The 26,578-nt window shown below is 63.4% G+C and overlaps 3 protein-coding genes across 8 annotated transcripts in view; 1 reads left to right on the top strand and 2 right to left on the bottom strand.

Moving 5' to 3' along the window:
* Positions 1–3,880: 3,880 nt before the first annotated feature.
* On the bottom strand, positions 3,881–6,195 carry OVCA2 (OVCA2 serine hydrolase domain containing). Its single transcript, XM_075032670.1, has one exon. The coding sequence runs from the start codon at positions 5,812–5,814 to the stop codon at positions 5,131–5,133; it is 684 nt and encodes a 227-aa protein (XP_074888771.1). The 5' UTR covers positions 5,815–6,195; the 3' UTR covers positions 3,881–5,130.
* Positions 6,196–6,253: 58 nt separating this feature from the next.
* DPH1 (diphthamide biosynthesis 1) lies at positions 6,254–25,471 on the bottom strand. Of its 6 annotated transcripts, none has more exons than XM_075032664.1 (12): positions 25,403–25,465; positions 24,531–24,683; positions 21,999–22,062; positions 13,821–13,942; positions 11,902–12,056; positions 11,074–11,195; positions 9,769–9,837; positions 8,813–8,969; positions 7,727–7,827; positions 7,321–7,399; positions 6,843–6,974; positions 6,254–6,403 (listed from the first exon to the last, which is right to left on the bottom strand). In XM_075032664.1, the coding sequence occupies exons 1-12, from the start codon at positions 25,449–25,451 to the stop codon at positions 6,326–6,328; spliced, it is 1,281 nt and encodes a 426-aa protein (XP_074888765.1). In that variant the 5' UTR covers positions 25,452–25,465; the 3' UTR covers positions 6,254–6,325. The 6 variants fall into 6 exon arrangements, with proteins under 6 accessions (XP_074888765.1, XP_074888766.1, XP_074888768.1 ...); XM_075032665.1 differs by having other exon boundaries at positions 25,393–25,443; XM_075032667.1 differs by lacking the exon at positions 13,821–13,942 and having other exon boundaries at positions 25,403–25,471.
* Positions 25,450–26,578, top strand: part of RTN4RL1 (reticulon 4 receptor like 1) — a 30,471-nt gene continuing 29,342 nt past the window's right edge. The window contains exon 1 of the mRNA XM_075031133.1: positions 25,450–25,470. Coding sequence (XP_074887234.1) covers positions 25,450–25,470 — 21 coding nt within the window. The remainder of the gene's footprint in view (positions 25,471–26,578) is intronic.

The following is a 26,578-nucleotide window of genomic DNA, read 5'->3' as shown; positions in this document are numbered from 1 at the left end:
TCTTCCCCCCCCCCCCCCGCCCCGGTGCTGCGGCGGGGCGGGGGGGGGGGGGGGGAAGCGGGGAACGGGGGCCGTTCCCGGGAGCGGAGCACGGCCCGGCGGCGGAGCTGGTACGGCGGGGACTGAGCGCGAACCCCGACGGGTCGGACCGGGCGGCGACCGGGGGCGGTCGCAGGTTGCACAATTCGCCCGAGGCGGCCAGGAGATTCCTGAGAGGCGAAGTCAGAGCGGCCCGGCCTGCCCCGCCAACCGGGCACCGGGCCCTCGGCAGCCGGCGGTGACCGGTGCCGGCTGGGCAGGGCCCCTCGGGGGGAGCGGGGGGGACCCGGGACCCAAAGCTCCGGAGATGGGGAGGGGGCTGGAAGGGGTGCAGCGACTGTGGAGACCCCGGAGGGGGGTGTAGGGGGGTGGCTAATGCCGTGGAGGTGGGTGCTGGGGACACCGGGGATGGGGACGGGGGACAGGCCCCCGTGGGGTGAGGGTGGCAGCGGCAGGACGGGGATGCAGCCCCAAAAAAGGACCTGCGACCCCGGCATGGGGTCCCATGGGTGTCCTCAGTCAGAGCAGCCCCCCTTCGAGCACGCACCCATGGGGGTCCTGCACCCGGCAGCAATGCCCTCACCAGCACGGCCACCGCCAGGTCCCCGGGGGCCAGCGGGGCCATGGTGTGGCAAAGCAGCCACGGGCAGGGGGATACCATAGGTACCGGGTCTCTGCCATGCGCTGCCCCGTCTCCTGCCGGTCCCCTTTGCCTCCCGCTCCCGCTTTTCCCACCTTTGCACCGCACGCCTCCGGGAAGGGGATTTTTTGGGCAGTCACGCCAGCGCTCAGGTAAAGCCGCAGCTGCATTCGGCCCAGCGCAGCTGGGCTGCAATGGTGCCGCTAGCCACAAAACCCACCCTCCATCCCCCGAAAAAACCTTGCTTCTGCACTGGGTGGGTAGCGGCAACAGCATCGCAGCGAGGTCCAGGCCATAGCAGCGCCCGGGTCCCTTCCAGGGCACCCCTAGGTGAGCAGACGTGTCCCGTGGGCAGCACCGCAGACCCTCGGACCCCACGCTCTGGCCCCAGGAAGGCTGCGCTGTTGTTGTTTTGAAGGCCAAGTCTCTCCCGCTGACACCCTGGAATTAGTTTTTCTTCCAGAGGCCTTAAAAATACCCTGGACTTCTGACACCGGGACTTGGCTTCCGACAGCACTTCCAAGCTGCCAGGCCTGGGGCCAACCATCAGCGCCGGGGGACAGAGGCTGTCCAGCTCCCGTGCTCCTCCTCAGCACGGAGATGATGGCAGTGCCAGGGAGGAACGTGGCAGTGCCGGGGAGGAACGCGGCGCCTGCCGTGGTCGGAGCTGTTAACTTGCCATTTCTACAGCGGAATGGTGCTCAGTGGGGCACAGGCACGGCGCAAACACTGCCTTACCTCGGCCTCGCTCCCGGCGGCCCGTGGCACTTTGGCGAGTGTCCCTGCGCAGGACCGGGAGGGTGGGAAAGCTCTTCCCTGGGGACCTCCAGCAGCCATGACCCTACAGAGCCCCACGGCTGAGGATTGGGCTGCAGCGAGGGTCCCCGAGGGGCTCTCCCTGGCCGGGATTTCTCTGGGCATCCCAGGGAGAGCATGTGGCCCCAAAAACCAGCTTCTGGCTGAAGCCTGTGACCCGCTCCCGGCTTTGCCAAGGGGCACTCGTGGTATGCTGGCACCATGGGAATTTGGGGTGGGCAGGAAAAGGAGGGGGCTGAGCCGGTGGGGCTGAGCCGGTGAGGCGGGCGCGGGGGCGCAGGGAGAGGTGCTGCTGCCACCCCTCCGAAAAGGCAGGGCAGCTGCCTGCCTTCCCTGGCTGCCCGCACGCCGCACGCGCTGTTGTTGCCATCTGACAGCTCTTGGCGAAACGGCCTTTTGTGATTCAGCCGTGTTTATCCCAGCCCGCGGCCCGGCCCAGCGTGGGTTTCCATGGAAAACTTCCATCCAAAACAAGGAGAGAAGGAGCTACAGCAGGAGTGACTCAGCCACAACTGGAAGCTTCTGCGGGTGAAGCAGGGAGGAGGGGGGGGGGGGGCTGTTCCCAATGGCTTGGTCCCGCTCTGGCAGCGGGGCTCGGGGATGGCCCCCGGCTCTCCCCTGCCCGTGCCGCTGCCTCCTCGCAGGCAGGAGCCGGGCAGGCTTGGGGGGGGGGAGCTGCGTTGTATAACCATCTGCGAAACACGTCACCCTCCCGGAGCACCCCCTCCCCAGCTGCCTGCGTTAGGCCCCGCTCGTGGGAACAGGGGAGGAAGAGCGTGAGATGAGTAAGGCTCAAACCCCAGCAAGATCCGCACCCGATGCCAGGCTCGGCGGGACGTCGCTTTTTTCCAGTGCTGCCCACGGGAGCCCCTGCCCGTGCTGGGCGAGCCCCGTGTGGGCGGCTGGCACGGTGGGCAGCGGAGGAGGCCCTGAGTCAGCGACGGCACAGGGGGAAGGGACGCAGGGAGCTGGGGAGAAGGTGGTGGGTGTTCGCAGGGAGGCAGCACCGCTGGCAACGTCTCTGCTCGTGCTGGTCTTCTCCCGTCCTCCCTGGGACGCTGGGAGAGGGCTGGGGGCTCTGCTCACCCAGGGGTGGCAGAGCAAAGCCGTGCCCCGCTGAGCCCCAGACCCCGTGCCCAGGACAGGCTCCTAGTGAGCACAGTCCCGGGCAGGGCCCTACCTGCCCCTGGGGCTGGCACTGGGACCACGCAGTGGGGCTCCGATGGCTGCGCTGGGGATGGGAAGGGGCCCATTTGGGGAGTAGAGGGGCGACAGCCACCCCTGCCAAACCACCCAGGCTCCCAGTGCCGCTGGGTAACACTGGTGGCTGTTCCCAGGGCTTCGGTCCCCCAGGCCAGCGGCACGGCTGTCCCCCAGAGCCCGGGCTCGCTCCATCACCCCCTCAGCAGTGCCCCTCGCTCAGGGACAGCAACCGCCACACACAGTTTTGGGGGAAAACCCAACTCCTCTGGGCCACGTGAGGCAGGGGAAGAGGAAACCCCCCAACGAGGGCAGCTGCATCCCAAGAACAACAGCACAGGAACAGACCTGGATCTGCAAGAAGCGGGCAGGGGCTGGCACGAAGGTGTGTTGCCAGTGGAAAAGCAGACGGAGGGTAGGATTCCTGGGGCAAACCCCTCTGTCCGGCAGGGACATGCAGGGATGCCCATGGGAGCTGCTTCCCTCCTCCCATCGCAGCAGGGACCGAGCACATCCTTCCTCTGCTCCTCACACAGGCACCTCCCGGGGATGAGGGTCGTGTTTATTTGCTTTTATTAATTTGTTTAAACTGGTGCAGGAGTCACCTGGCAGGAGCCATCTTTTTAAACTCCCTGGGAAGAGGAGGCAAGTACCATAGCATCCCAGCTCAGGTCACCCATCCCTCAACACCCCTCCACAACCCACCTGACGGAGCTTCCTGCAGAGCTGGGACTGTTCTGTGTGCTCACCGCATCCCCTGTGCTCCTTTCCCCTTCACAATGCCAGCGAGCTGCGGCGGTGCCTCCCCCCTGGGAGCAGGGAGATGCCGGTCGGTGGCTGCAGGACTGCAGTGCAGGCTGGCGACCGGGCAACATCGATCCGCAGCGGCCGTGGTGAACGGACATGGCTGCAGCGTCTCCTCCGTGTCGTCCTGCGGAGCCGATGGAGTGGGGGGGTGTGAGATGCCGTGCTGGGAGACCACCGCGGCGAGCTGTAGCTCCGTGATCATTAAACAGCTAACGGTGAGCTGGCGAAGCGCTGTCTGCTGCCATCCTTCCCCGGTGGCCGAGGACTCAGGTGGGGGGAGCAGCAGAGACAAAGGCCCTGGTGCTTTGTCACAGCTGGCCACCGCAGCCAGGTGCACAGCCCCAAGTCCCCCCCTGCCCCATCAAAACGGCCTTTGGTGTCCCCGAGGTGGTGACCGTGGGGTGACAGACACCCCAAACCTTTGCATCACCTGAGCAGGCAGCATGGAAGCAACACAGCCTGCCTGATGCAGCTCTGTGAGGTGGCAAAGCGGGCACGCACTGCCCAAGCCCCACCAGCCCCCCAGGAGCAACACCAGCCCAGGGCTGGGCTGCGGAGGGAACCAGCCTCCTCCTCCTCCCACCGCCGCTGTCACGTAACCGGCAACAAACTGAAGGGCAAAAAACTCACAGCTGTGGGAAACGCTCGCTTCTGCTGCATTGGTTTTAACCCACAGCAGCTCCCGGGCCTGTTCCTGGCTGAGCAAACAGGGAAAGTGCTTCTGTCCCCTGACCCTGGGACTGCTCCTGCACCACAGCGTCTTCCATCCCTCACAGCACCGACACCGCACTGCCCCGCTGCTCCCCAGATCCCCAGGCTGCGCAAGCAGGAAGCAAATTAAAAAGTTTCATCCAATTTCTCTCTTTTACCAAATATATTGCACTGTACCCCCAAGGAAAGCCATGGTTAGAGAGAAATCCTGTGAGCATGGCCCTGGGCTGCAGACCGGAAAGCCTGGTCTGCCCCAGCAGCAGTCAAACAGGGTGCCTGCAATTATAACAACAATAAAAATTTCTGTGTGGTTCTGGAAAATATCAGAGCCAAGAACATAGCGACAAGTTTTTCTTGTTCACGAAGGCACTTTGTACAGAGGAAGATACAAAAGTCTCCCAACACACGCACGCTGAACCAGCAGACATTTTGTTCCTGAAACAAAGACCAGCCCTAGCACTGCCAGGGATGAGAGGTTTTTCTAGACCCAGACCAGCTAGACACTTGGCTTAATAGCTTTCACCAGGGATATTAACAAACACAAACCTTTGGGGTTTAACAGCTGCAGGAGCTGTGTGCTCTACAGATGCTTCCTTTGGCTGAGCTGAGGGACCCCAATTTTGAACAGCTATTCAAGGCTCTGAAAGCACCTCACACACAGGGCAGCCTCACCCTCCTCTCCTCAAAGCCCTCATCGTCATACCCACATACTCATGTGTACAACAAAGTTGGGAAAAAATCAAAGGGAGGTAACAAAGAACCATTTAACCTGGCCCTGTGTTAACGCTGCAGAGCAGCACAGTGAGCTGAGGAGGATTCTTTGGCCCTTCTGGAGGGCACGGCAACACAGTGATGTTTCACCAAGATGGCAGGCTGCACGTGGCTCGCTGGAGCCCCATTTATTACAGAGACTGTTATCAAACCGCCCCAGCCCCCGGGGGCTCAGCCTGTCCCTGTCCGGGGCGGAAGCGGTCCAAGAAGTCCAGGTAGGCCTTCTTCTGTGGTGCAGCAGCAGGGATGAAATGCCCGCCGGGGTGGGTGAGGACAACAGGCTCCACGAAGTGCTGGGCCAGCTCCCTGCTGAGGGTGGCAGCGATGACGGCGTCAGCATCGCCCACGACGTGCAGCGTAGGCAGGGCGATGGGCTCTCGGTAGAACTGGCCGTGGGCTGGGGCGCGGCTGGCGAACCCGGCCACCAGGATGGCGAAGGCCACGGGGAAGCGGGGGTCACCGCGGGCCCTCAGGGCGCACACCATGGCGGCCAGCGCCGCGCCCTGGCTGAAGCCCAGCAGCCCGTCAAAAGGTCCGTGCTCCGCCAGCGCCGCCGCCACGGCCGACAACGACTCTTCCAGCCCCGCCGGCGCCGCCGCCACCTCCCCCGCCTCAAAACTGCCGGGCCCAGAGAACCACCAGCCGCGGGGGGGGTCGTCCTCGTCGCCGTCCTCGCCGCCGCCGGGCACGGGGTGCGGTGCGCTGACCGCCACCAGCTCTGCCCGGCCACGCAGAGCCTTGCGCAGCGCGCCGGTGCGCTGCCGAAAGCGACGCTCGCTCTGCCGGTAGCCGTGCAGACCCAGCAACCGCAACGGCCGCCCCTCCGACATGGCGGCCGCCGCCACCGGAAGCCGAGAGCGCCGCTTCCGTCTGTCTTCCCTCCCCCTCACACCTTCCCGCCGAAACCCGTGGCGCTCATTGGACGGCGAGGCGAGCGGGCCGGCGCGCCTCTGCGTTGGGGCGCCAGCGCGCCCCCTGGCGGCGGGAGGCCGCAGCGTAGCGGGAGAGAGACCGGCGGCGGGACGTGGCGGCCCCGGGGGGACGGGACGGGACGGGACGGGACGGGACGGGACGGGGCCCGGTGCGACCGGGGGCTGCTGCGGGCAGAGCCTGCAGCACGGCCTGGCCTTGCAGGGAGCCACTGCCCGCGGGCAGCCGCGTCGGTCCTTGCGGGGAGCGGTGTCGTCGAGGTATGGGGTGCGTCCCCATCCATCCCGGTGCTGGTACCGGGAAGCCCCGGCGGTGCTTACCCTCGGTGTTGGGGGGTGTGGGGGGGTGGGGGTGTGTGTCCCCCGCCGGGTCCCGGAGCGTGGCGGCAGCAGGACGGGGTGCAGGCTGCGCTCATGAGGCTGCTGGGTCCCCGGTGCTTAGCTTCTCCTCGCCCTCCACCGGCGTGGGGGGGGTCACGGGTGGCTTCCCCTGCCGCAGAGAGAAGGGGGGGTGTCAGGATGGGACCCCAGCCCCTGCCTGACCTGTGATGAGCCTGCCCGTGCTCAGCCCACAGCTTCCCATGGGGCACGGCTGGGGGAATCCCCCCCTCCCGGGGAGCTGCGGGGCCAGGCGGGCGCTCGCCCCGGTAAGGGCTGTGGGGTGCGGGTGGGGGGGGCTCACCGGCCGGGCTGGCACCGGCCCCGTTACTGTTCACCGGGAACGAAGCCACAGGGTGGCGCTTTCGGCACGTGGCACCGGGCACCGTACGGCACCGTACACGCACTGTACTGGCACAGGGCGTTCAACCCGCGCCAACGCTCCCACCACCCGTCCCCTCCACCCCGCACAGTCACCGAGAGCGAAGGGATGGAGCGGGGACCCCCTGTCCCAGTGACATCCCGCGCCCAGGTGACGTCACGCTGCCCACCTGGGCTGTCCGGCCGTGGCGCAGGAGCTGTGTGCCGGCATGGTTCACTGTCCACGGCCCCAGGGACTGGCTGGCGTAGAAATCCATGGGGTAAGGCTGCTGCCACTCGACGTCCCGGAGAGCCACCGCAGCCTGCGGAGGGGACAAGGAGCTGAGTCCCCAACTGGTGCCTGCGGCGGGGGAGCCGGCGGTGCTGGGATAAGTCCCAGTGTGGCGGCTTGGTGTGCGTGTGCCGAGCAGGGCACTGCCAGAGTGAAGCTCACAGCACTGGAAATCCCGCTGGTTTCACAAAAGATCGGAAATCCCAGCAGCACACCCGGGGCCATGCAAAGAGCACAGCCAGGGAGAGGAGGGGACGCTGCCCTGCTGCAGGGACAGCCCCATCCTGGCAGCTCGCAGCACAGTAGCTCTGTGGGAGGCTCTGGCGCATCACCCCAAGCCAGGATTGGTCCCCTCAAAATGGGAGAGGGGTGCCTACCTCGTAGGGCGTCAGTAGCGGCTTGCTGAAGGCTTCTCCCCAGTCGATGGAGAGCCGGGGACAGGCTACCTGCACCCACCTGGAAGGGAAACAGGCGGCAACAGATGGGGACAAGCATTTTGGGAAGAATAAGCGACAACAAAGCCTTGCAGCAACCCCCTGGAAGGAAACAGAGCGGGCAGGGAGCAAGGTCCCTACTGTGCCAGAGCCAACCTGCCAGGAACAATCACGTCCCCTCCCCATGCCATGGCCACGGCACATGCAGGGGTGCATAGTATCCACCCAGGTGACAGTGGGACAGATGTGGCAGGGATGGCTTCCAGCGGGAATTGGAGGGCCCAGACAGGGATGGAGCACCCTGGGGACCCCGACACAGAGGGCTGGGGTGGGGGTCAGCAGCACTCACGCGTCCACATCAGGGAAGAGGCGCAGCTTGCTGGGGAAGATCTCGGACAGCAGCACCCGCACGAAGGGCCGGCCCAGGGCGCGGAGACGCGACTCCAGGTGCTGTGGGGGGAAAAGGCACAGGGGGGGGTTAGGGGAGCCCAGACAGATGCCTGCAGCAAGCCCCTCAAGCCCTGCTCATAGCCCTTTCCTGGCCATCAGACCCTCTGTGGGTCCCAGCTCTGCCCCATGGCCACATCGCATGGCCAGGCGCAGTGACAGGGACCGCGGCCATGGCTCCAGCTCGTGCCCGGCTCTCCCCAGCGTGTGCCTCAGTCTAATGAAGTAATTACCGCTCAATGACAACAATCTGTTCTCGTTAGCGGCTGCTTTCCCTGGGACGCCTGCCTGCCCGTGAGCTGGCTGTGGCCAGAGGCTGCAGGAGAAGGAGAGGGGCCCAGGAGGGGCCAGGGACGTCCTTGTCCTCCGGAGCTGGCACTAATCAGCCCCTGCCCAGCCAGCCCCAGCCACGCCTGTGTCCTGCCCACTGCAGAACAGCGGCTGCTGGGACCTCGCCGCCCCACTCTGCCTACTGGTCCCTGCATTGCCCCAAATCTCACCTTTGACTCCCCAAAAATTGCCAGGTGTGAGCGGGGCTGCCGTGCTCAGGGCACCCCACTCCCATGGGGCAGGACACTGTGGTCCTGCTCCCCTCGCCCAGCCGGTGTGCAGACAACGCCAGCGCGGTGGCTGAGCAGGGACGCTGAACCTGATCAGAAGTTCATCCAATTAAAACAAACCCAGGGAATTAATTGCTGAGCTGCCTGTGCAGGGGGGTCTCCAAGGCTGGCCAGCTCTCCCCAGCAAGGGGCACGTTTAATGAGACCTTGTCCAGGCTCCCTCATCCACTGCTAATTGCCCTGCCCGCTCAGCTCAGGGGCACACAGACCCTGGCCAGAGGCAACTGATGGGCTGCCAGTGGTGCCGGGTCCACCCTCACCCTGGCAGCGAGGCCACTGCACCGATGCTGCCATCGCTCACCGGTCCTTCACCTATCCAGGAGCAGCTCCCAATGCCCAGGTGGGGGCCATGAGGAGGGGGACGGTACCTGCAGGATGCCGGGGGACCCCTGGCGCCCCAACGTGCCCAAGATAAGCCCCCAGCAGTGGGCGCTGGCGGCGGTGCGGATGGCATCCTGCCGAGCACGGTGCATGCGCTCGTGGCCGTAGTGCTCCTGGGAGAAGACCTTGCTGTAGGGATCGTACCTGCAAAGCAGAACCGAGCTCACATGTGCCCCATCACCTGCTCGTGCCCTATCACCTACCCCCCCTCCATGTTGGCCCCAAATGATCCCTGTCCCTCACTAACACTAATTGCCTCCCACAGCCGATGCAGGGCCCAACCGGCTCGTTAAGAGTGCAGAAAGGGGACAAGGACAGGGACAAGGCGAGTGTCCCATCGCAGCCCCCCAACACCCAGCACAGCCTGGGCTCCGCACTCTGCTTCACGCTCAGCTCCCCCCTGTCCCAGCTCATCAATTATGAAGAAATCTTTGATTTGTTGCTTTGTTTGACGAGGAGAATTTTAATCAAATCCCACTCGGGTTTCGGCAGCTTCACCAGCGCCATAAACCTGACGTGCGCCTCCCGTTAGTAACAAACGACCTACTAAGAAATTCAGATTTCACCAAATGGGCCCAGCCTTTCACTCTTGATATTTCATCTGCTTTCAGCGGCCTCATCATCGCGCTTTATGGCCTCTGCCTGCAGCAGCCAGGCTTTAATGGCTGCACCTCCATGAGCTTTCAGAGGTACTTGTCAAAATGTTTATATTCAGCCGGAGTAAATGGCTGGCGTTCATCTCCCCGCAGCACCTCTTCACCCACCCTGTGGCCCCTTCCCTGTCTGTGCCCGCTGCAGGCAGCTGCCTGCCCAGCCCTGGGCTGGGGGATGCTCCTGGGGTACACGGGGGGGACAGCTGGTTCCCGGTGTGCTGGGGGAGCGGGGGTGCTCCCTGCCACAGGGCTGATGGGGACCGGAGCAGGTGCCCGTGGGCTGCCCGTACCTGTAGGCAGGTATCCCTGGGTTGGCAATCATGATGGACTCCAGGTGGAAGCGCCCGTCACCCAAATACCTGCCGAGAGAGGAGGGAGAGCTATGGCACATGGCAAACAGCGGCACCCATCTATGTGCCTGCCGGTTTCCCAAGCCACGCTGTGCAGAGATGCTGGGAACCCAAGGGCAGCAGGCACAGCCAGGTCTTCCCGTCTCCATGCAGCCCCCCGGCATGCTGGGGTGGGAGAGGAAGGGCATGCTCGGGGCGAGGAGGGATGCCCACGCCAGCATGGGGTGGCCAGGAGCTGCTCCATCTCAATGGCTGGTTCTAGACGTTGCTGCTTCCATTTCTAATCGGATTTCAAGTCAGCAATTACATTTCAAAGCCTTTCATTCAGCTGCCCTAATGGAGTGAGGGCTTGGAAAATGAATTCAGACGTAAAACTTGACTAGATTTTGCCCTTAATTGGAGAATGACATTTTAGGAGATCAAAGCTAATTTGTCTGCAAAAGTTAGCCCCAGAGACGAGGGAAAGAAGAAAATAATAACACAGGGAGGACGCAGGTACGCCAGCTGCGTGCACCTGCACGGGTGGCCGGTCGGTACCGCACTGTGGCTCCTCCGGCGGCAGGAATGACCCACTCTCGCCAATGCGGTGCCAGCCTGGCCGCCCCTGCCTGCTCCCAATGCTTTTGGGGAGAGATGGAAACCAGCGGCTCTCCCCCAGTGCCAGGTGCCACTCAGGATGAAGCCGGAGCCCCCACTGACCCCGTGCCCAGCAATCATGAGCCTGGCTCCCCATGCAGCCAGGCTCGGAAAGGTGCCGGCACTGTTGGCTCCCAGCAGGGTGAGAGAGATGGGGCTTGACGGGCCCACACCCGCACCTGGGCTCCCCAGCTCCCCCCAAGGGTGGGGTCCTTGTATTTATTTATTCTGCAGCGCACTGCATTCACAGTACATTAAGCATTTCCATTACCTAAAATAATTAGGTGATAGGAAGCGAAGTGCTCCCTCTAATTTGCTGTCCTTAAATAAAATTAATGTTGCTGTGATGTTGGGCCCCGGCCATTTGTCTTTTCCAATTATCCACCCGCCCTTCCATCTATTATCTATTCTGATATACGACTCAATTATTTCCTCTGTGCTACAAGCACGCGCCACTCTAAGCAGTGTGGGGAGCTGGAGGGGGCCTGTCCCAGCCCACGGATGTCCCCCTGCCACCCCCCAGAACCACCCCATGGCCAGGCAGGGGGTACAGGCAGGGCGGGCAGCCTAGACCAGGCAGGAGGGTCTTGGAGGACCCTGGGTACTTACACGATGGCGTCTGTGTCCTGGGCGAGCCGGGGCGACGTGCAGCCTAGGATCTCCCCTGGGGACAGTGGCTTGCACTGGGGCACGCACACCTTGTACTGGGAGCGCAGCTCCTGTGACGCTGCCTGCGGAAGACGTGGGGTCAGCAGGGACAGACTGTGGCACAGAGCGTGGCCGAGGCCAGTGGTCCCCAGCACTGCTGGGGACCCTTGGGGACACCCCGGCCCTGGCTCCATGGGGCACCAGCGGCAATGGCTGTGCTGTTGTGCCCCAGCAAAGCAGCAGCAGAGGGGAGCCCGTCTGCTCAGGCCGGCACCGTCACGGAGGGTAATGGCCCCACACAGCTGAGATGCTCAGCAAGGCTCAGCCAACGTATCAATTAAAAGACAAGGGAAAATGCTTAATGCTTCGATAGCCCCGTGTTTAGATAGACATGGCTCAAGAGGCTCATTCATCTCCTCCCGTCCTGCCCAGCCGGCCGTTCAGGGGCAGACAGACAGACCCGCTGGAGCTTCCCCTGCCGCTGCCGGCACTGCATCAAAATGCCAAGTGCTCCACCGCCTGCCCTGACATTTACAGAGCAGCTCCCAGGGGAGCCAGGGAGGGGTGCCGCCATGAAACATTGATCAGAGTTATTATAAAGTACTTGATCAACATTACGGCAGCAGCATATTATTGCAGCGACTCGTTAGAGGGGAACTGTCACCACCGGCAACCTGGGGCAGCCGCTCCAGCCCTAGAGCCGGGGCAGGGAGGGACTAAGACAGGGCCAAGGCAGGGGAAGACACAAGCCTCATCCCATGCCCTGCACTGCTGGGGTCCCCATCTCACCTGCACCGTGGAGACGAACTGGATGGTGCTGACGAGGGCCAGGGAGGTGCCCGCTGCGAAGTTGAAGCGAATGGTCTCGAGGAAATGGAACGTGTCGATCTTTATGTCCACAAACACATAGAGCATCTTCAGCCCCTGCGTGGCATCGATGGGAACTGGTGAGAGGAAGAGAGATGGTGTGTGTGGGGGGTACACCTGGGGCCTCAGCGAGCCCCCGGCCACTGCTGCCTGCAGCCTGGGGATAAAGCATATTGGCGGGGCTTCCTGTGCCCCAACCGCCTCAGTGCGGGCAGGCCAGGGTGGGCTGTGGCACCCTTCTGCCCATGCTGGCACCCCAGGCAGGGGGTGCAGATGGGAGCAGTGGAGAGCACCCGCTCGTTTCTCTCCGTATAATGGCAGCCTGGGGAATCAATGAACACAAATCTAATTACCCCCAGTGCTAAGAAGCCCGTGTCACCACAATTAAGTGAATAATTAAAGTACACAGAGTCCACATCGATCCACAGCTCCGCATTCACTTCCCATTTTGGTGCTCTTCACCTGATCACAATTAAGTGCAAATTACTCCCTCCCGCAGGGCACGTGGGGCTGGGAGGGAGAGGGCAAGCGCCTGTGTGCTGCGCGGGGACGCGCCCCACCGTCGGCCACACTGGTGATGGGAGTACTGTGGGCAGCCCAAAAGGAGCCCAGCACCCTCTCATCACCCTGTGGGCACCCCAGGGTGCCCTGCAACCCATCCAGCCCGGAGCAGGCAAGGACCACATGGCCACGGGCAGTGGATGGCGGCTGGGCTGGTGACAGGCAGCTTGGCAGTGCCTGCCTGTCCCTGCAGGGAGCAGCTCCAGAATATGTGACTCCTGTCCCATGGAGCAGCCCGGCTCTTGCACTGGCACGCTCCTGAGCACTGCTGGATATGGCCCCTTCCTCCCCTTCCCGCTGTTCATTCATGAATAGCAGGCTACAAACCAGGGGTTTTATACTCCCTGTTCCAGTGGTGCCCATAACCCTCCTTCCGTAACAAAGCACCTAGCACAGATATTTATCACCGCAAACGCTCACACTGATGTGGCTTTCAGGACAGATTTCTCAAGTGGGGAGTCTGTATTTCATACGGAGCCTGACGCAATTCTTCAAACCCATTTATACAGCCCCATAAATGTCCAGGAGGGCTGCCAGGTGCCAGGAGCGTGGTGGCAGCAGGGATGCACGCGCCTGCCGCTCACTACGGTAATTCTGCCAATCCACCTTAAAACCCAGAGCGTCTTATTGTTATTTTTGGGCTGATTCCATCCTGGGTGGACTTCAAAGTTAGCAGCATCTGGGACAGCAGCGCAGTTTCCATGGCAACTGGATCCAGAGTACTGTCCGCCTGGGGAGCACACAGCCTCCTCCTCCCTTCCCCGCCCAGCCTGCGTTGCAACCGCAAAGCCGCTTTCCCCGGCCCCGCACCGGCCCCAGGATGAGCGGGACCCCCAGACTGTCACTCCCCTCTGCCATCGCTCCTGACTTCCCCCAAAGCCCACAGCTGTGGGGTGCAGGGCGAGAGCAGCCCTGTCCCCATCGGCGACTCCTGGACAAGCGGGGTCCTGCCAAGCCATGGCCTTGCTGCTCTGCTCTTGGGCACAGGGCTGCTATTTGGGCGCTGCGGCAGCGCATGGCTGAGCAGGATGAGCATGCCCTGCTGCCCCCAAAATCCTGCTCGCGGGCAGCTGCCCAGCCAGCCTGGCCTTGTCCAAAGCCAACAACTGAGGCTGCAGAACAGAATCCCTTTGGGAAGGGATTAGCCCTTGGCACTAAGTCTCCGAGCTGGCATCGAGCAGGGCAGGGAGCCGCTCGGTACAGCATGGTGGCAGCAGCACAGCCTCCGCAGTACCATGCACCGTAGCCTTGGCAGTGCCCCGGGGCCGAGTGTCACCTACTCAGGCAGCTGTGTCCATAGTGCACCAAGAAGTCAGCACCCAGGGCGCGGGCTGTGTAGTCGTCCACGCAGCACGCACCGTAGGTCACGTCGCCCATCACCACTGCCTCCGCGTTTGTGAACCTGTGGGGAGACACAACAGTGAGGGTCATGGCTGGCTGCTGTCACCACAGCCCACGTCCTGCCCCCCAGCCCCATGGCACACCACTACTGGGGGACCCCACGCTGCCATCGAGCCCCTTGCCACGCGCCAAAGAGGACAAGCACTGGCTACTCTCCGAGATGTCAACATGATTAAGCTGGAGAGCGGTAATCCGCCTCTTCAATTGGGTAAAGCTGTTTGCAATTCAGCGGATTATCCGCTCATCAAACAATACGCTGCCAGCTTCCTAATGCTCCAGCAGGGAGAGGAGCAGAGGGAGACCCGGCGCAGCGTGGTGCTGCCGCTCCCACCAGCCGGCCCTGGGGACCAGAGCCACCGGGACGGCCAGAACAGCCACCCTGGCATCCCCAGCCATGCCAGCCAGGCTGGCCAAGCCACCGTCCTCCCGTGCCCAGGCACCGTGCGAGCTGGTACACTCCAGCTCGCACCCGGCTGTGTCACCCACAGGTGCCGGTTTGGACAAGCTGGGTGTGCTCCCGGAGCAGCTGGTGCTGAGGTGGCACTTGGCAAGGAAAAGCACTGAGTGAACACTGGTGCTGTCCCCCATCCCTGCTCCAGAATCCCAATGCTCCAGCTCGAGCCTACCTAGCACCCGACGGCCAGCGGAGGGGCATGCACCGGCACCGGGTGGCAAAGCCGGTGCTCTGGCATGATTTAAAGGCGCCACCTTTGTGGGTATTTTATGGCACCATTTTGGGGGATTATTAGCTTGGCTGCCTTCCCAGGGAGCTGCCGCGGTAGTTTACGGATGAAAGCAGGTATCGCGATGACAAAGCCCCGTGCCTGGAGGGGCTGCTTAAAACAGATGCTAATTCCTTATTTACACCGAGGTTGCACCAGCAGCTGTAGCTCAGTGCCAGTGGGGTCTGCCCTGCTGCTGGTGCGGGGCTGGGGCGAAGGGGCCGGGGGAGGCGGGTGCCCTGGCACAGCGTCACCCCCCGCCGGCACCCGGTGCTGGCTGGGGGCCAGGGTCCCGCACGCTCCCCCCCGAGCGCCAGGCAGGGAGCGTTACGTCGGCAGCAAGAATAGAAATGGTGGGCAGAGCTGGGCAGATGGCAGAAGGTGGAGAAATGGCGGAGCGTGCTGAATATTAACAGCTCTGGCCCATCCGTCAGCACCCGGGGAGGGGGACAGGGGAGCGTCCCGGGAGAGGGGGAAAAGCCATCCCCACCTCCCGCGTCCAGCCCAGGCATCTCCCGCTTCTCGCAGTGTCACAAGGGCTGGGGACGCCATTGGGGACCGTCAGAAGATGGAGCAGATCCTTGCCAGCACACAAATCCCATGGTCCCTCGCTGCCAGCATGGCCTGGACAGGAGGATGGCTCCTCCGCTGCCTACACGGCCGTGCCATAGGACTGGGGGCTGCTGGCAAAGGTTCGAAAAGGCTCTTCTCCAGCCCCCCCAAGCCCTCAGCCCCCTCCTCTAATGAGAGGTGATGAGATGAACATGAATCAGACTCCACACATCTCAGCAAAAGTGGAAAATTATTCAGCTCCTTAAGATTCAGGACGGGGAGGTCTGACTCAGAGCGGCAGCCAGCGCCGCTTAATTTTTTATAGATTAAAATGTATGCAAATTGGCCCAAACCCCAGAGAAAGTCCCTGGGGGTGAAGAGCAAGAAAGTGAAATAGCAACAGCGGAGGGAGGAGGGCAGAGGCTGGCGGAGGCGCCTGTGGCCCGTGCCCGGCGTGCAGGGCTGCAGCCTGCAGTACGTGGCCACCGGCCCGTGGGCAGGGAGAGAGGGGGCTGAGCCCTGCCCCAGCCATGGGGAACCATCCCGCTCCAGTTGCAGGGAGCGGAGCCACGACCGAGCAAGGAGCAAAGAGGCTGTAGAACGATGCCTGGTGAGGAGAGAGCCCAATGGTGCTGCCATTGCGTCCAGCGAGGCTGGAAGGGTACCGGCAGCCTGGTGGTGCCGGCAGGAGAGGCACAGAGGCACCAAGACGGCACGCACCAGGGTCACCCGCGCCGGCTGGGCTGGACGGTCGAGCGGAGCAGCAATCATCTCCCGAGACAAATCAAAGGCAAGTGCGGGGGCCTCCCCTTGATGTTTTAATCAGTTCGGTGTCGCCGGAGCCTTTCATCAAACTACAGAGGAAGGAAACATCAATTAGCAGCCACCTGCCTCCGACGCAGGCCAGGGAGCTGCTCGCCCGCCAGACTGGACCGGGATGCAGGCGAGGGGCAGTGACGGGAGCGTCCTTGTGGGTGTTTCGTGTCTCCGCAACTCATCGCAGCCGTGGACAGGTCCCGGCAGCATGCCGGCAGGGAGGATGTGGTGATGGGGCTGTCCCCACCCAGCGCTGAGCCGCTCACTACGGCTGGGAGCTCATGAATATTGAACACGTGGGGAGGTTATTCATCTTTTACGTCCCGCAAACCCCGGCTCATTCTGAAAAACCACCCAGCCTTAGCATTTTTCTCATCTCCCCCTAATTCATTATCTCCTCCTTTAAACAGATGGCTCCCAAAATCCCATTTATAAAGCGCCATGCTCAGCACTGGCAGGATGCATGCCCGGGCAGGCCAGGTCCCAGCCCTGATCCCAACTGCCAGGACCCCTGGACCCTCCCAGCCCCGCTCTTCCCTGGCCAGTGTGGGACAGAGGCAACAGCGACCTGAGGACAAGTTTGGAGGCTGAAAATGCTGGGACAGACAAGCACACCCAGTGCCAGCATGTCCCCAGGCATGGGGCGGCTGCTCCCTGTCACCCGAGCACAGGCGCTGGGCTGGAGCAGGCCTGATTTATCCTGGCCCCTCGACAAATAAATGAGAGCATTTGCTGCCGGTAGGAGCGCAGGGTCCCCTGACACCACAGCAGCGTGTGAAAGATACCATGCCGGTTCTCACGACGTGAAGCAGAGCCGCTCTCCCTGGCAGAGAAGAGTCCTCAGCCCCGGCTCGTCCACTGCGCCTGGCTCCAGCAGCCCTGGGCATGGAGGGGACTGCAGGGACCGAGCTGAAAGCAGCCAGACCTGGCACCATGGGGCTGCCGGAGGATGAAGCTGGCACTGAGATGCTGGGGTGCCCGTGTGTCCCGCTGGGGATGGGGATGCAGACTGGGCTGCTCCTTGCTTCACAGTCACCTGCCTTGCCTGCATGTGGCCCTTCACAGCACAGTCACACTGTGGCGTGGTGCCACCTCCCTGCCAGGAAACGCCTGGGGATAAGCAAGAGGGTTATGACCTGCAAATACCCCAAGCCCTGTCCTCTGGGGGAAAGGCAGAGCCCCATGATCACCCCAAAAACCCTACACCCACTGCCTGTCCTGTCCAGGGATGGGCGCCAGTGGATGCCACTGTCCTGGGGCATGGGGGCTGAGCACAGCCCCAGCCAAGAACAATGCACTTAATTAGCGGAGAAGCTCATCACCAAGCCCTATTACCAGACTCCCAACTTCATTAACACAGGAAGGCTGCACGTAATTAAAATAATGAGTTTGCAATTTTACTGCAAACAGTGCTGGAAGAGCCCCACTGCAGCTGGGCAATCACCACCCGCCGGCAGCGCGGGGCTCCGCAGAGCATCTGCAAGTGGGTCAGGATGGGGTGAGGTGCATGTCCCCGCAGCCCCCCAGGAGCAGCCATCTCTGGCTGGGTCCCCTCCCCTGAGAGGACCCCCCCCTGCGTCCTCACTGGAGGTGCCAGGGCTAACCCCACCATCCCGAGGGGCACGTCCCGGGGGTACGCCAGCTTTGCTAGCCCTGTAGCTGCAAAAAAAAAGGAAGTAAGGCAAACCAAGGGCCCAGCGCTTTGTAGTGGCAAAGCCACCACGGCCATCCTGTACCCAGATGGTGCCTGTCCCCTCTTCCCCATGGCCAGGCCACGGCCCTGCCCGTTGGTGCCAGCTCCCCGGACTCCGTGGAGACACGAAAAAGTGGTGTGGGGCACATGGTGGTGGGCACCACACCTGTATTGGCACATCCCAGCCCTGGGAGGTGACAGTCCTATAGACCCCACACACGCTCCCCTGCCCAGTCCCCCCTACACCAGTCATCGCCCAGGCTGAGGTTTTAAACATCTCCAATGAAGTGAGAACTTCATTCTCCCTAATGATGCTGTTGTGCGGTTAATGACGGTGATTAAATTCCCCTGCACAGCGTGCTGCACCGTGCTGCCAGTGCCTCTGGGTTGCACTTAAAGGACAAGGGGAGAAGGGAAGGCAGTGCTGGCTGGCAGAGCTACGGCACTGTGCCATCAAGGCCAGATCCTGACCTGTGTTAGCATCCCAGGACAGCCCTTTGGGACCCCCGGTGATGCCACCGACTTCACCATGGCACTCAGTACCACATTGCTCAGTGGCACATCACAGATGTGCCTGGCTAGGGGACCTGGTGTCCTTGTCCTGCCACCCACCAGCCCCAGGAGGGGACAGCCTGCGTGGCACCAGGGACCCGCCTGTGGCACCAGGGACCTGCTGGGCACACCAGCCCTCAGGGGCTTTTTTGTCCTCACTATCACAGCCACAGCAGGGCATTTTAAGCCATGCCAGAGCTGCTAGGCTGTGTACACGATGTTTAACTCTTTGCTGCTCAATCAGAGACGATTCAAGACCCCCGTCATTCTGAAATGTCCTCGTACGCTGCTGGGCACACTACGGCATCATCACTGGGATGCTCTGCGCACCCCCAGCAGTGCCTTGCACCGATGCTCAAAAGCCATCAGGCCGTTGGGAGGTGCTAAGGCTGTGGCAGGGCAGCCACCCCCTCCCCGCCATCACCCGTTCCCGCGTCCCCACCGCCGAGCCACGGCTGATTAGCAGGAGCCACTTGCCCGGTCGCGGCGCGGGGAGATGGAAGGATTAGCAGCTGCGAAGCCTGACAGCTGACTTTATTAACAAGGAATCAAAAGCCCAGCTGAGAGCCCAGCTGATCCGTCTGCTCCAGCCCCGGTGCGGGGAGAGGAGGGGTACGCTCACGGCTGCGCCCCCCCCTCCACCAAGGCAGTGGTATAGGGGACACGGCTGCTGCCTTCCCAGCACGACAGCGGGTGGGCTGGGGGGCTGCCCCCCTCCCTGAGCCGTGGTCCGAGCTCCCCCCACGCGCCTCTCCACGCTGCCGCCCCCCAGCACGAGTTACCCTCCGCCGAATTACATCAGCCGTGACAAACGGAGCCAATTTGGAAGGTGCCGCGAGAGCGTCGTGATGCGGTTTCGGCAGCCCGCCGCCCCACCAGCTCAGCAGACCCCAGCTCCGTCAACCCCTCCGCAGCCGGCCGCTCACCCCAGTGCAGGTTCGATAATGACAAACCTATTAACGCTAATTAACTGAGCCTCACGCCGGTCAATGCTGTAAGTGCGCTCTCAATTTCAAAGGCTCCAGGCTAAGTACCCCACCAGCCTTTCCGGAGGCAGCAGCTGTGACACTTCGGCTATATCTTCATCCTCACAGCCCCTTGGGGCTTGGCAAGCGCCAGTGCAATGCTGGGAAGCCCGGACAGGGCGCCGGGGGGAGAGTCCCCACCTGGCAGCCCCCTCCCCTCCTTGCCCCCACTGGGGCTCCCAGGGTGCCTGCTCACTCACACATTGCAGTGGGGGACGCGGTGACACTGCCATTCCCCTGCACGGGTACAGACAGACCCACAGACAACACCGCGTCCCCCCGAGCCGCCCGTGCTGCAGCGGAGCGAGGCCACGTCCCTGCTCTTGGCCCTCCCCAGCACCACCACGCCACGGCGCAAATATTTTATTAAAAGGCAGCTCCAGCAGAAGGGATAAATATTCCGTCTGAGTGGCGGCAGACACAGCTCCGGTCGAGCCAGAACACACGGGGATGGGCACCGTTGCCCCAGGGGCACCAGCCCCAGGCATGGCTCTGCAGTCATTACCAGAGCACGGAGGAGAGGGGGAGCTTGCTGGCATCCCCGAGCCCCAAATTCCACCAGCAAGGAGGGGGCAGGAGGCTGCGGGGATGGGCTGGGGAGAGGGGCTGCTTGCTGAGCAATGGTCCCCATCGGCACAGGTATCCCTGACATGCTTAGCCCTCATGTCCCCTCTGTCCCCAGTGGGAAGGGGACATGCCACCCCAGGGCTGACGGTAGCCCAAGCCCCTGTCGCCAGCTTGGCTATGGCAGCCACTGCCAGAGCACACGGCTGCAGCGATTCCCGTCACGTCGGAGGCTCATCCGGCCCCAGCGCTGGGTTAGGAGGGCCAGCAGGAGCGGCGGCCGAGCAGCAATTCCACATTAATGCCAGTGATGAATATTAATAGCAGGAAGAGGCAGGCACTAACGAGGCCACCTGCCGATTCACACCTCACCTACAGCAATGTAACCGGGTCCCAAGCACATCCCCGAGAGAGCGGGAACAGAGCTGGGCTCACTCCTGCCCACAGTCATGATCCTCCAGCCGGCAGTGCTGGTACCCAGCACAGTGACAATCCCAGCCAGAATCACGGATGGCACCCGGTGCTCCTGGCAAGAGACCGGCAGCGGGGTGTCTCTGGGTACTGTGCAGCAGCAGCGAAGGAAGGATACGGCCCTCCTGCTCAGCCTCGAAGCCATCCCCCATCCAACCACCAACCGATTGGCGCTGCCATGTCCCTGCTCTTGGCCAGGCACCTCTCCCCACACAGCAACCATCTCCCACCACCCCTCTCCCACCAGCACCCCCCACCCCGGCACCCAGCACCCCGCCTCAGCCCTGTGGAGTACCCTTGGCAGGGAAGGCGAGTCCAGTGGGGATGCCAGCACCCTGGCATCCACCGGGAAGTGGGGCTTAAGGTTTCATTCAGATAAAAGAGCCCCTTAATCCGCTGCCTTTGAAGTTGGAGACATGAAAGCGGCTGCGTGCCAAAGCTGGAGAGGAGGCAGCTCTGCTTAAAGGGACAAGCCCACGCGGAGCCGCCCACACTTGCCCCCGTCCCCCCTGCCCCCCACACCCATCCCCTGCCCGTGCCCACCTTCCCACTGCTCCCTCGACCACCCCAAGCGTGGGGCTGCCATGGTCCTGCGGGGGAAACGATGGTAAAGTGGGGACAAAGCCTGCAAGCACGGCTGCCTCGCCACCCGTCACGGCAGTGGCTGCTCGGCTAGCGGCGGCGAGGAGGCGAGCCTGTTCACCCTGGGAAGGCAGCTTACTAATGAGTGCCGCGACCCCAATGGCAGACGAGGCATGCGGTGCTATTAGCACTAATTCACTGTGCAAAAACAGAGAGGGGCTGGGGAGGGGGCAGCCGCAGCAGGGAGAAAGCCGGCAGGCAGGGAGGGAGGGAGGGAGGGAGGCAGGCGCGCTTGGCGGTAAGGAGATTACGGCCCATTCCTGCAAGGTGCTTGCATCCGCTGCCGCTGAAAAGCCCAGCTCCTCTCCGGCGCCTCTGACCTCACCTCCGAAGTGGCACAGAAAATCAAGATAGGAGCCACGGGGACAGGGGCTGCCCAGCAGGAGCCACTTACAGTCAACCCCTCCAGGCCATCACTGTGGCCTCGGGCCTCCACAGCTGGAGAAGGGCTGCCCCCGAGCACCTCCCTGCTGCCCCGAGAGGGGCACAGCCAGACCGCGGCCACGGGGACAGGACGCAACGGCAGGGGAGGAGGGCAGGGGACCCATGTGGCGGTAGCAGCTCCGCTGCCGGCCCTCCCTTCGCTGGCTGCACTGCTGTGGTGAGCGCGCAGGCACTGAGCTGGCGTCAGCCAGTTGTTAACACGGTTGCTCCCTGGCTCCATCACCCCAGCAAGGGCCCCGACACGCTGAGCTTGTCAGCAGCTCCCGGCAAAGCGGCGAGGAGAGGAGAAGCTGAGCGGCGAGGGCCAGGCTGGCGCAGTGCCAGTCCCTGTCCCCGGGGCTGGCAGCGGGTGTCTGCGACCTGCCGCAGGACAGCAGCGTTGCCTGCGCCTCTGGCCAAGGTGTCCCTGCAAGGGCAGACATGCTGGGGCCCCTCGCACCCCCCTCAGCTGTAGCCCTGGGCCTCATCCTGCCCAGACAGCCCTGTCCGACAGCCACCCCATTCCCGGCAGCAGCTCCAATCCCCTCACCAGGCCCTGCAGCCAAGCGGGGAACCGCGGAAAAGCTGTCATCTTACCGCTCAACGATGTCTGCAATGGTGCAGGCGAACATGAGGAGCCCTTCCGGCATCTGCAGGGCCACTGGGAAGAAAAACAGCCCCAGGGTTAGGAGGGGCTGGAGGGGATGCCCCAAAACGGGGACCTGAGCACCAACCCCTAGGGTCAACGCATCCAGCTCGAGTGGCAGCTGCAGAATGACCCTCCCCAAAACAGCCAGAAACTGGCCAAAAATCCTGGTGGCTTTGGCAGCCGGGGTGCGTGTGGTCCTGCCTCAGGCTGTATCCATTCTCCCTGCTCACACCCAGCCCCTGCACACACACCTCATCCCTTTTTGAACCCACTGACACTGCTGGTCTCTCCTGTTTCCCGCAGTAATGAGTTCCAGATTTTAATTATGTGCTGCACAGGAAAAGGTACTTTCTTCTGTTTATTTTAAACCCACTCCTAATAATGTAAACACGTGCCCCTGGTTCTCCCATTACAAGAAAGACCGAATAATCATCCCCTGTTCAGCCTCTCCTCATCATTCACAATTCTATATCCCTCTATCATATCCCCCTTCGTTTGCCTCTTTTCCAGCTAAAGGATCTAAATCTATTTAATCTCTCCTTGTACAGAAGCCGTTCCAAACCTCTGATCATCCTCGCTGCCCTTCTCTGCACCTCCCCTCCCTGCTTCTCTCCTTGTTTTGGGAGGGTGGCCGGCAACGATAGAGCGTTGTGCCTAGCAGAAATATATTTATCAACGAATGATGCTTCTTGGTTTGCTCCCTCCTCACAGCTTGGAACAAATCCCTTTGCCTCTGCAGCTCAGCTGGGCCCCCCCAGCACCTGGGCTGCAGCCAGGACACCCCCATGGGTCCCCCCAGGCTGCCCCAGGACAGTGGGGAGGAGCAAGGACCGTGCTGGGGGAGATGAATGGAGGAGGCCCCATTAATTCCACTGCTGTTTCACCTCCCAATCTCACTAAGACATCCCAGCTCCAGCAATATTTATCCAAACGTCCTCTCCAGATCCCCCTCCAACAGAAATCCCTGTGCTGCCAAGCCCATCCCGCTGGCCAGCATGGAGCTGTGCAAAGACCTGGCCCAAACGGGGCTAATCTCACCCTGCTCCAACCTGCAGGGCCCAAGGAAAAGCTGCACGCACTCTGTCAGCCCCTGCCCGACCTGGGAGGACCAGGCAGCTCAGGGTCCTGGCATCCCCCAGCCCATTCGGGACCATTTGTGACTGCCCTCCACCTCAGACTGCCGCCAACAAGCAGACCCACAAACAGCTTTGCCTCCTCCCCCAGCGAGGGATTGGCAGGAGGCAGCTGGGTCACTCTCCACCGGCACGGCACTATGGGGACAGGGGATGACACCCCAGCCCCCCCCGAACCCCGCAGCAGGCAGGGCGCAGGCAGGGCTGGCCGCAGCCCGGTGGGAGGCTGCGTTCCCCCAGCAACGAGCCTCTGGCTGGGCTCTGCACGCGCAGATTTTTAAATCCCAGCACGGCTGGCTGGTTGATGGGCTCCGCTCCCAGCTCTGAAGTCTAAATCCCAGCCGCATATTTACATTTAATTAGGAGGTGCCAAGCAGCAAAATACAGCAACGAAAGCCAGAGCGACACGGCTGGGCGGCCTCGCTGCGTCCTGATGGGCAGCCCTGCCACCCACACCGCAGCTGGGACGGACTGGACAGCCCCACAGCCTCCGAACCCTCGGCATCACAGCCAGGACCAGCTCAGGCAGCAGCTCCCGGGACACCCCCGTGATGCCTGCCAGCTCCTGCCAGCTCAGTGGCAGAAAGCAGAGACATTCCTAGGTAGACACAGCGTTTCAAATCTGGCTCTGTCCAGAGCCCCTGGCGTCAAACAACCCCGTGAGCAGCCCCTGCCTCTGTTGGAAAGCATGGGTGGGGACACTGGTGACACCCACGACAGAGGAGGTTCCATGCCCTGATGCCTGTAGCCGATCACATACCGAGAGCCGGCTCAGCCACAGCAGGATGCACACAGTGCGAGGGGACAGCCCTGGCACCACCCTGCAGCACCACAGCGCCTGCTCTGGGGCCACCACAGCCACTCCCCACCCCTCTGGGGCTACAGCAACCCCCCAAGGACCCCGAGGAAGGTTCAGACCAGGGCGTAGCATGACCCAGCTCTCCACCAGCCCCTCCAGCCCCCCGCAGCCAGGCATTGTGGGGTTCCCCCTGCCCAGCCCTGGCAACATGGCAGAAAAGTGCAGGGAGAGAGGAGAGCAGCAGGGACCTGGCCGGCATCCCAGACACATCTCGCAGGCTGACAGGTCTGCGCAGCTCAACCTATCCTGTCCGATGTGATTATAATCCAGAGATACAGATCTATTAAACCCCCTTGAGGGAAGGAGAGCTCGCCAAGACAGAACCTAAACATGCCAGGGCACGCTGGACAGCTCAGCACCATCCCTGCTCCAGCCTCACTGGCCCCGCACCCTGGCCCAAGTGGGCTCCCTCACCACTGGCAAGCTCAGCAGCACCAACTTGCCACGCTGCAGCCCTGAAACCCCTCGTCCCCAGGGCTCGTGCTCACCCTTCCTGGCCTGAGCCTGCTGGATCCGCCAGATGGTCTTGGGGATCTCGAAGTTGTAGTTTCGGGGCAAGGCCTCCATCGCCTCCCGCAGCTCCACATTACTGAGAATCTCCTCGGGGATCTGCTGCGCTGCTCGCCGCGTGGGGCCTCGGGCTGCGGGACAAAGGAGGTGGCCTAAAGGAGCGACCGGGAAGGCAGCACACCGCGTACCCCACGGGCCAGCAGCACCCTCGCTGCCCTCATGCCACCCCCGGGGACAAGCAGGCGGGAGAAGGGGGTGAGTTTCTGCCCGTCATGCTGGGGGCAGGTTGTTGGCACTTTTTGGGGGGGTAAACGCCTTTTTTTTTTGCCCAGAAAGCACCACTGTAACTATGTGAAACCCTACGAGTGGGGCTGGCTCCCCCCAAGCCAGGAGGACACCAGGCACAACCCCCTACGGCTCATCCGCAAGCACCCCGGGGGTCCCTTCTACCCCAACGAGGGGATCCCGTCATCCCACCGGGAAAAAGGCAACAGCAGCGGGTGAGCCAGGCCCGTCCCCGGGAGCCTCATCCTGAAGCCAGCCCCCGCCAGCAACCGCCCCCCTACAGCTCGGCAAAGCCGGAGAGCGGCGGGGGAGTGACAGCAGGGGGATTATTCACTATTTCCAGCCCAACACCGGCACTCATGAGCCACCAAACCCTCCCCGCACGGCCCACGGTCGAACCGCCAAAGGGCCAGCTGGGCCGGGCCGGCGGCGGGGGAGGCCGGGCCGGTGGCGGAGCCACCGGCCCGGCCTCCCCCGCCGCCTGCCCGGCCTCCCTCGCCGAGGCAGCCGAAATAGCACCCGGTACCGGCACCGGGAACCCAGCGTTGACCCAACCTCAGCCCACCTGCGGCGGGCACCGGGGCCGCGCTCCCGACCCTCACGGAGGCCGCCATGGCTCTGGAGCACGTGAAGGCGGGAAGGCAGCACTAAGCGAGCCCCGCGCTAGGCCAGAACAGTCGCCGGCCGAGAGATCGAGTGTGGGGAGGTCGCCGGCGGGCCCCGACGGGACGGGCGGTGTAACGGGGACCGACGGGTCCCGGCACGGTCCCGACGGGCCCCTGGGTGTACAGGGGGCTGTGCCAAGCGCTGCGATGTCGGGCTTGACCCCCTTCACGTCGGGGCCGTGGCTCCGCCGCATCCTCCTGCCCGGTGCTGACCGCCCCGGCGCTGCCGGTCCCAAATTTAACACACGGACGGGGCGGAGGCGACGGCGCCGTTGCCACGGTGACGGGTCGGTGTCCCCCCCCCCCACCGTGTCGCGGGGTGGAAGCCAAGTCCCTGCGAGGCGTGGGGCAGGAGGGAACCGGGGGCAGCAGGGACCCCCAGGGGCGGCAGGGGGAGCGGGGAGGCAGCTGGGACCCCCCGGGGGACAGCGAGGACCCCGACGGGGCAGCGGGGACAGCAGTGGTCTCGGTGGGATAACGGGACCCCCGGGGAGGCAGAGGGGAGGAGGCGAGAGGGACCCTCGAGGGGCAGGAGGGACCGCCCGGGGGGCAGCGGGGACAACCCGGGGGGCAACGGGGCCCCGGTGGGAGGTCGGGACCGCGGTGGGGAGTGTGGGGACAGCAGGGACCGGGGGGGCAGAGGGGACAGCAGGCACCGGGGTGCAGAGGGGATAGCAGAGCCCCCGGTGGGGCATCCGTGACCCCGGTGGGATAGCAGGGACCCGGTAGGGCGGAGAGAACGATAAGGGGCGGAGGGCACCGTAGGGGACGGCAGGGACCCCGGGGGGGGGCGGCAGGGACCGTGTCGGGGCGGAGGGGACAGCGTGGACCCCGACCGGCTGCCGGGACCACGGCGGGACACCGGCACACCGGGGAGGCGGAGGGGGCGATCAGGGGCCGAGGGGGGCCGGTGAGGACGGCGAGTCCCCGGGGAGCGGCAGGGACGGTGCTGGGCAGACGGGACGGCGGCGACAGCCGTGAGCCCGGCAGCCGCGGGGCGGCAGAGCCCCGGTGGGATACCGGAGCACCAAGGCGGGCGGGGGGTGACAAGCAAAGCCCCGCGGGGGGTGTGTGTG

Source organism: Buteo buteo, chromosome 7 (assembly GCF_964188355.1).
Source record: "Buteo buteo chromosome 7, bButBut1.hap1.1, whole genome shotgun sequence".
Taxonomy (NCBI): domain Eukaryota; kingdom Metazoa; phylum Chordata; class Aves; order Accipitriformes; family Accipitridae; genus Buteo; species Buteo buteo.
Note: the sequence above shows the minus strand (reverse complement) of the source record. Positions and strands in the feature narration are given on the sequence as shown.